General features: G+C 39.4%; 1 protein-coding gene across 1 annotated transcript; it reads left to right on the top strand.

The window, feature by feature from the left end:
- Positions 1-1,997: 1,997 nt before the first annotated feature.
- Positions 1,998-8,436, top strand: LOC125482179 (dmX-like protein 1; the record flags this gene model as incomplete). The annotated part of the gene is made up of 4 exons (XM_048594182.1): positions 1,998-2,060; positions 4,712-4,887; positions 7,845-8,019; positions 8,191-8,436. Coding segments are annotated over exons 2-4 (543 nt in total), but the record flags the coding sequence as incomplete, so codon positions are not given.
- Positions 8,437-9,707: the final 1,271 nt, after the last annotated feature.

The following is a 9,707-nucleotide window of genomic DNA, read 5'->3' as shown; positions in this document are numbered from 1 at the left end:
TCTGTGAAGAAAAGATCAGAGGTAAGGGTCACCAGACCCAAAACATTAACACTGATCTTTACTTCACAGATGCTGCCAGACCTGCTGAGCTTTTCCAGCAACTTCTGTTTGGTTTCCTGATTTACAGCATCTGCAGTTCTTTCAGTTTTTATTTCCTACTTGTATGGTTTTCTTTTAAACTATCTCTTGCTCTAATTATCCTCCTTGTGGTCCTCCTTCCCTCACTGAATCCACCACCTGCTGTATCGTTGAGGCATGTTGATCAGGTTAATATGGTTTATGCTCAATCCTGCTGAAAAATTAACTGTCAGCAATGTCTGGGAACAGAATTAGACTTGCATGAAGTGCTTCATGATGCCAGTTTATGGGGAGGTGTTGGCCTAGTGGTATTATTGCTGGACTGTTAATCCAGTGACCCAGCTAATGTTCTGGGGATCTAGGTTCAAATCCTGCGATGGCAGATGGAATTTGAATTCAATAATTTGAAAAAAAAAACTCTGGAGTTGAGTTTAATGGTGACCACGAATCCCTTGCTGTTGGTGTAAATTAGGGATGGGCAATAAATGCTGGCGTCACCCACATCCTGTGAGTGAGTAACAAAAAAGTTACTGCATAGGCTCAAATATGAACTATTTGGATTAAAAATTAGAGACTCGTCAACTGAAAGATATGCTGTGGTATGAGATTTCACCAGCAATGGGAACAAAACGTAAATTAAGTTTGTTCAGGAGTGCAAATAATATTTAGATGTTGTATTGATGAAGCTTCATGAAGTCCCAAGGAGGTTTTAAAATGCTACATGATCACCCAAAGGAGTGCACAATTATCATCTTGCAGGATGAGCTACTTATCCAATCGAGACTGCACTGGCATTCCAAATGAGCATTTTTTCTCAGGGCTGTTCTCCAGCCTTCTCACCGTGACTCTGCATGTTTTTCATTTACTGGTACCAGTCTAATTGCCTTTTGAATGCCATGATTGAACTTGCTACCAATGCACTTGCAAGCAGTACATTCCAGACATTAACCGCTTAATGTTTGAATATAATCTCTTATATGCTTTTATCACTTTTGCCACTTAAGTCCATACCCTCTCATTCTTAATCCCTTCATAAGAAGGAACAGTTTTTCTCCATCTACTCAGTCCAGAAGCCTCATGATTTTTTTGAATACCTGCATCCCCAGCTGCCTCTTTACCGAGGAAAGCACTCTTAACTTCTCCCATCTGTCTTCACAATTGAAGTTCGTAATCTCTGTAGCAGTTCTCATGAATCTTTTATGCATTTTCTCCAATGCCTTCATATCCATCCAAAAGTGCACCGCTCTGAATTGGTTGCAGTGTTCCATCAGAGACCAAGTTAATGTCTTATCCAAGTTCAACACAGCCATCTAACTCTTGTGCTCTAAGCCCCATTAGAAAATGTAAGCCACTGTATGTTTTTTAGCCATTCTCAATCTCTACTGTGACCTTCTATGATTTTTATATATCTGCGCTCCAGTCCCTCCACTCCTGCACCCTCTTTGGAATTGTATCCTTTATCTTGTTTTGTCTTTCCATGCCCTTCCTACCAGAATGCATCATCTCCTATTTCTCTGCATTGAATACTTCTGCCACCTGTTCACTCTTGCCACCAATTTCTGTCCTTTTAAGTTCAGTACTGTTCTCAGCTTACAAGCTTCAAGTTTCATCTCATTCGCAAGTTTTGATATGGTTATACTACTCCTATTTTACAAAATTTGTAGGGACAACTGTGAATGCATTGTTGGTCATGCCAAGTGTGCTGTTTTTTGTAGACCAATAACTGTGATGTAATTTTGTTTGATCTTGGTGTATTTTATTTCTTTGTTTTTATGCATTGCAATTTTTTTCTTGTGTTTTCCCAACATTTCACCCATCTACTTAGACGCATGATTTCTTTTCCCATTTTAGAATTGGACTTGGGTGTTAGTTTTTCGATTGATGTGAATGTTGTTCTGCACTTTTTCCCCCACAGAACTGCATCTCCCATCCATCTATTAAAGGTGTCTCCAGATGGTGAATTTTTCGCAACAGTGGGAAAGGTATTTGTATTTTTCTTTGATGTAGACCACTGACAATGTTTGCTATGTTCTGAGTGGTTTGTTTGAGTTTGTCTTGAATAATGGAAGCTAGCAATGCTCTAAGATTCCCATGAAGTTGAAATAGTTGAATTGAGAAATTGGAAATTAAGCACTCATGTTTTCACAAAAATTTTTACCACTAAAAGCTTAATTTTTGCCCAAGCTGAAAATGTGTTCATGGAATTTTCTGGAGAATTATGCATTGACGATTCAATTCCATTTAGTTAGCTAAAACACCTTATTAACTGGGCTCTCATCCATATCCAACCCATTTTCTGCTCTACTCACCTTTTCCCTCTCACCACAGTGATAGGATCCCCTTTGTCTTCACTTCCCACCCCACCACCTCTGGAGCAGATACCACCATTTCCACTATCTCAAGTGAGATACCACCACAAGACACAAATTTCCCGTCCCATTCCTTGACAGAATTCTGCAGGGACCAGAATAAACAATAAAATGGGCTTAAGAGACATAGTGATAGATGGGGAAAAATGAAGTTGATATTTAAATGTGTGGAAAGAAGAAAAATAATTAAGTATGAATTTCAAGCCAAACTGTTTCTGCGGCTGAATCTTAAAATTTGATCTGTTGGTGCTGAAGAGCAACCCATACCAGTACCATGAAACAGTTGGTGGTAGGAACTGCAGATGCTGGAGAATCTGAGATAACCAGTTGTAGAGCTGGATGAACACAGCAGGCCAAGCAGCATCATAGGAGCAGGAAGGCTGACGTTTTGGGCCTAGACCCTTCAACATCCTTGTCAGCCCTGCTTTCCACCATGCCACCATTTCAAATTGCGTTTGGGTGTCTGACTGTATTTTAGTCAGTGTTGGACATCTTCCTCTTACTTGGAGTATTAATTTTCTCCAGTCTCATCTTTTTCATTAAAAAATTCTCACTATTGATAGCATCACATAAGTTGCAATTTGTTCCAGTTAAAACAGTGAGGATATTGAAGTTTATTTTTTCTCCAGACCTGTGTCTCTCACCTGTACTCTTGTCACTGATTCCACCCCTGTCCAGCTAGCCTTGGGTTAAATTAGTTTTTCACATCCCCATTAAATGCCATGCTGAACTTGAGACCACGTAGCTTCTCTATCTCCGAAATTATTTACTTTGTGAGCCTAACCAATTCTGGCACTGCTTGAATCTACTAGTGGCTGAAACGCTCATCAATGCTTAAGTTACCTCTAGTCTAGTTAACTGCTGATTTTGGCCTGCTTGTCTAACAGCTATTTAGGCTAAACTTTCAAATCATCTTGTTCTTTTTTTTTCCCGTGATGTACCACCAAGCCTTGCTTGCTTGTCACCACAGGCATATCTGATTTTAAACTTGAGACCCTGTTTCTTAAAAGTTTTCAAGATAAAGCCTCTCCTAATCTCTAACTTTCAGCTCTATAATGTCCCAGGCCTCTGTTCTTTTTGACTTTGTTTGTGCATGCTTCCCAGTGTTCCACTTTTTTGAATGTTTTTAGGACACCTGTAGAATGTGTGTAGGATTTTAACTTTGAACTTTCTCCCCATTATCTCTCTCCTTCTCTTTCCACCCCTGCCCTCCTTTTAACCCAATTTGATCAAGTTTGTGGTTACTTTCTGTAGTCTCACATACATTTTTGTCCAACTCTGAAGGATCTTGGGATATTTTATCTGATTTAAGGACTGAATTGTCCTGTGGACTCCAGGACCCTGGCAGGAGAACTGAATGAGTCCCTTAAACTGCTACTTGCCAGCAACAGTATAATTTTTCTTTAATTGAAAATGATGGGCAATATCGCAAAGCTGGAGGCTTCAAGGAACAGAGCTCCACCAGGAAAGGCAGATGCTACTGAAACAGGCCTGTGATTATGACTTGCTGACCAACATAAAAGGATTGTACTGAAGATTCCCGAAGACTGTAGTGGCATCGGGATAAAAGTGAAATCCTCCCTCGGGCAGATACATTAACAGCTTTAGCGTCACGGTCTCCCAATCACTGGGGCATTGAACTGCTGCTGACACTTGGTAGCCTGAGCACAAAGCAGGGTCTTCCTCAGAGATGTCAATAGATTACTGGCACAAAGTTGGGCATGAATTGGATTTAGTTCTTAACATTTCCGGACTTGGTGCTCAATCCAGTTCCTAGACCACTCTACGAATGTTTCCCAGAAGTGCGAATGCATCAGGGAGCTGTTTCAACACAACTTCCCACCATTTTCTTGTGAAAGTCCAGCTCTGAAAATGCTGTTTAAATGCCAGTTATTGTAGTTTCAATGATTTGTTACGAACGAAGAACCTTGACGGGCCTGGTGATCAATATTTGATGAAAACATAATCTGCACAGAAGGAGTCCCTCAACTATTTGGTGCATGAAATGTGTCTCTTACATGCTTTGAGAAGGTAGCTTGAAATGGGAGTAGAAGGCAATGACTATTGATTAATTTGTGTCTGAAAGTTTTTAATTATTACACCTAGTGATTAAATCTTGAAATATGGTGGTGTAGAAGGTGCAAGATATATTTACTACATTTGGATAAATATACCTTGCATTAATGCTGGATGAAGAATATGCTTTAGGTCGATGTTCAAAATCGGTCAAGTTCTGTCTCTCCTCTCCTATTCTATCCACCCAGGATGACTGTCTTGTGAAAGTGTGGTATAATTCCAGCAGCTGGCAGTCAGCAGTGATGGCACCAGCAACACCAATGGACAAGAAAGAAGGAGATATCGATTTTTCTTTTATATATTTAGCCCATCCTAGGGCTGTTACTGGATTTTCTTGGCGGAAGACCAGCAAGTACATGCCAAGGTTAGTATGTCTTGACAGTACTTGCAGTAGTGATGGTCTGATTAGCGCTGATATTAACTGATGGCAAACGTTTGGCGATCTCAATGATCAAGTTCATCTTGAAACATCAAGTTTGAGACTGCAAAAAAAAAGCTGTATTTCACAAGGCCTTTAATTTTTTTTCTCCACTGTTGCTTCACAAATTACTCCAAAAGGCAATTCTGTCAACATGTTTTGAGTTTATTTTTCATTTGTCAACTTAACTTGTTGTACCACCCTGTTTTCTTAAATATAAAGTAATTTTGAGCTGAAAACAAAGCCAAAAAATGCTGAAAAAACTCCGCAGTTTGGCAGCATCTGTGGAGAGAAAGCAGAGCTAATGTTTGGGATCTAGTGACCCTTCAGAAATTCAGAACTGAAACATTACCTATGCTTTCTCTCCACAGATGCTGCCAGACCTGTTGAATTTTTTCCAGCAATTTTTGATTTTGATTTCCAGCATCCGCAATTCTTTGGGATTTGTTTTTGTTCGGTATTAAGCTTATCTTTTCTATCTAATAGTTTATATTTAACACCTATCAGTGACTTTTCCCAGTGAGCCCCCTTTTTCTAAACTCTGGAACCTAACATCACATTGCAGTGTTATTTTTCATGGTATGGCTTTAAATTGTGCCACTACTTTCCACACTCTTCAGCAACGTTAAAGGCATCTTGCAGAAGTTTTTTGTCTTGCACTCATCAGGACAAATGGAAGAATGCTCGGTTTCCAATGTGCACAAAAATTTAACTGAAGGAGAAAAGGGTACTGATTGGTTGGCAATTTAAGAAGGTACATAGGATGTTTCCCTTTATCAGTTGAGGCGTAGATTATAAAAGCAGGGAGGTCATGTTAGAGCTGTGCACAAGTTCGGTTAGGCCACAGCTGGAGTAGTGTGTGCAGCTCTGGTCATCGTAGGAGTGAAATGATTATTGCACTTGGAGTACAGAGAGATTGATCAGGATGTTGCCTGGGTTGGAACGTTTCTGCTGAGAGACTGGATAAGCTCGGGTTATTTTCTTTGGAGCAGAGAAATTTGTAAGAGGACCTGATAGAGGTGTATGAGGTCAAAGGGGCATGAACATGGTGGATAGAAAACAGCTGTTCCCCTTAGTTGAATGGTCAGAAACAAGGGGTTGTAAACTGAACATGAAAGGTAGAGGTTCAGAGGGGATTTGAGGAAAGGTTTTTTTTAAACCAGAGACCAGTAAGGGTTTGGAATGCCCTCCTGGGAGTGTAGATAAAGTGAGAAACCTCAAGCATTAAAAGTATTTGAATGGTCACTTGAAATATCTTAAAGTTCAAGACTGTGGGACAGTGTAGGTATAATGTATTTTTTTAGTGATACAGACGCAGTAGGCAAAGGGCTTCTTCCATACTGTATTGTTGTAGGATTCTAGCTATGGCAGAGAACTTGTCTGTTGCTTTGTCAATGGCAATGTAGGCTCTTCAAGCTTCCAGGTAATTCAAAAACAAAAGATGGAAGGCTTGAAGTCATTCCTTTTGTTTGCAGTATGTGGGTCCCTGCTTATGGATATATGTTGCTTCTAACAAGTGTAAGTGGGCCACTTGAGAAGCCTAATTTATTTTCTGAATTTGGTGTTCGTATTTTTTTTTGTGCACTCACTATTGGGTAGCACTTGCTGAACAATCAAGGAACCATATCTAACAGATGTTTTGTGGATTTGCAAGGATGGACTGGTTGAGTGCCTCTCTGCTTATTACGAGCAACTGAAGAGACATGCTGTTTGATTTGATCAGTACGTGGAATGGACATAACTGACATTGTATCAGCAATGAAATTCATGCACTGATTTTTGAACAATGTGTAACCAAGCTGTTTCAAGCTACGACTACGCAGTGATGGCAGAAGAGGTAATTTCCATTCATCAGTCCAAAGAACATCTGCCCACCATACAATTGTGCAGGGTTATGTTTGAATTTCATTGTCAGTGCAATGCCAAATACTTAAGCCATATCCCCAACAATTAGCCGATCAAATCAGACACGTTCCTGGACAATTCATAATAAATAGAGTATGCACAGTGCTCAACCTATCGTACGTAAATCCAAAACGAAATGTCTGCTGTTAGGTCATGTTCCATGACTGGGTGGCCCAGATACCTTTATTGAATTACTCAGGAGTCCATATTTGCTAATTGCTTTCTCCATGATAATACCTTACAATCATAATCAATTTGGGTAGCAGACAGCAAACCCTTTTCTCATGTAACATAAATTTCTGGTGATTGTTCGAAATTTGGTATGCCTGTCTTGGTCCCGATGAATGAAAGGCAAAAATCTTTGTCAACATGCTTCTTTTCAGCAATATTCACGTTCTCTACTACCAAGCAACTATCTTGTTGTTTATCTCTGGTGGTATTGAAACAGTCACGGAATATTGTATAGCATTAACACCCCTGCCTGATGCTTAGGCAATCCAGGGAACTCTGCAACTGTATCTAGTGTTGTTCCTTAGCATATTGTATAATATATTTGAACTTTGTATTTTAGTTAAAGAGCCTATACCACCATTCAGTGACAGAGTTCACCTACTTTCTGTTTAATCCAATATTGATATTCAGGCATGAATTTATAAATTGTAGCACATGCAGCTTATCATCTGAGCGTTGAGCTGAAAGAAAGCACAAATGACTTAAACTTGGAAAAGCGTATGCTGTGTAAATATGAGCTCATACTATAGATGCCAGATAGTATCTATAAATCATTTTCTACTTACTCATCAAAACAAAATCGGTAGCATCTGATTTGCTGTTAGCCACATAAATGTAACATATTGCTGGTGGCCAGTGCATTGGTAAATGTTGATCTCAACCTCATAGAATTTGCAGTATTTTCAATCATAGTTTATGCCCTCTTTAAAAGTTTGAGATAATCTCAGTAATTGATCTAATTTGAGTTCCTGACTTTTCCTTCATAGCAGGGGTCTCACATGTAATGTTCTGCTGACCTGCTGCAAGGACAATGTTTGTCGGTTATGGGCAGAGACTTTACTTCCAAGCGATACTTTGCTTTCTGGAGAAGGCCACACTCAGTGGTCTGAATCTGTCTTCACAACCAACAACCTGAAGAGGAACGTTTCCAATCGGGAAAAGGTATAGAATGCCTTAGAGGTGTGAGGAAGTTTACAATAATGAATTCTCAGCACTTTTCTCTGAAGGGAGGGAAAATATTCCAGTAAACTGTAATCACCATGTTAATACCTAACAAAAATGATTTTGTTCAGAAATTTTGCTGTTAATGTTTTAGTTTTTGTTTCTTTTCAGCTGAATATCAGATCCTTTCGTATAGGGAGGAGGAGATCGTCTGGTCTTATTGCACACAGTGGATATTTACCCCATCAGCAGGATGCACATGAAGTCCATAGAAATTCACCTCTACATGCGAATTCACTCTGCCACTTTCACATAGCAGCCAGTATTAATCCAGCAACAGGTGGGAAAGCTGTATCTTCATATACCAAGAGATTGTTCAAAGGCCAGTTGCAAACGTATTCTATTTTACAGCTACGGGTAATTACTGAGTAGTATATGTTAGCATTCAGATGTACCTTACCATTACTACTATTCACCCTTCCTTAATCTCTTAATTGTCAACTGCTTGTCCTCCACCAGATGCTGACAGGTAAAAATTTAATCCAACTTGATATCAATTCCAGGTACAATCTCTGACTTGATGTTGGCAATTAAAATAAGTCCAAACTGTGATGCTGGAAATCTGAAGCAAAACCAAAAATTGCTTTAGAAACTCAGTAGGTCTGGCAGCATCTGAGGAGAGAGAGCAGAGTTAATATTTCCAGGACAGTTCTAGTTCTGAAGCGTCACTAGACTAGAGCTTTCTATCCACAAATGTTTGTTTTTGTTTCAGCTGGCAACTGTTGCTTACTGCTGAACCAGATTATTCAGATCCTTAGTTTTATATCTGACCCAGAGGTAAATTTCTGCCTACATCGCAATACTGTCTGCTTGCACCTACACATCTTGGCCTATTGTCGTACACCTGGCAATTTGAATAATCGCCTGTCTGAACTCCATCTTCCATCCTAATTAAATTTAAACTCTTCCAATACTGTGTTGTCCATATCCTAACTCTCTCCAAATTCCCCTCATTTCTTTACTCACAACCTACATTGACTCCCACTCCAACAATGCCTTAGTTTTAGAATTCTTACTCATTTTCAAACCCCTCTGTGGCTTGGTTATTCCTTAATTCCATTTCGCTGTCCAGTCCTAAAAAGTTGCAGAATCTCTCCACTGCTTGAATTCAGGGCACTTTCACATCCTCTGTTTCAATCACTCCACTATTTGAGATGTAGCTTTTAGCCATCTAGAATTAATGCACTTGAATTCACAGTATTTCTGTCTTAGTCCAACTTTAACATGATCCTTATTACTTATTGTTTTCGCCTGTTTATCTCCTAATTTATCGAATAAAATTTGAAGCAAACCTCCTGTAAAATGTCAAGGACCAACTTACTGTATTAAAGGCACTATTTGAATGGAAGATATTAGCCTATTAAAATCTAATAGGGATGGAAACTGATCAAATGGCACAAAATGAATTAACTAAAGTTAATAAAAACTGAAAGAACTGTGGATGCTATAAATCAGGAACAAAAAGAACATTGCTGGAAAAGCTCAGCAGGTCTGGCAGCATCTGTGAAGGAAAAATCAGAGTTAATGTTTTGGCTCCAGTGACCCTTCACTGTTCTGGGGAAGGGTCACCAAAGCCGAAATGTTACCTCTGATTTTTCCTTCACAGATGCTGCCAGACCTGCTGAGCT

This window comes from Rhincodon typus, unplaced genomic scaffold (assembly GCF_021869965.1).
Source record: "Rhincodon typus isolate 14 unplaced genomic scaffold, sRhiTyp1.1 hic_rhity00006790, whole genome shotgun sequence".
Taxonomy (NCBI): domain Eukaryota; kingdom Metazoa; phylum Chordata; class Chondrichthyes; order Orectolobiformes; family Rhincodontidae; genus Rhincodon; species Rhincodon typus.
This window is presented reverse-complemented; position numbering and strand designations above follow the sequence as displayed.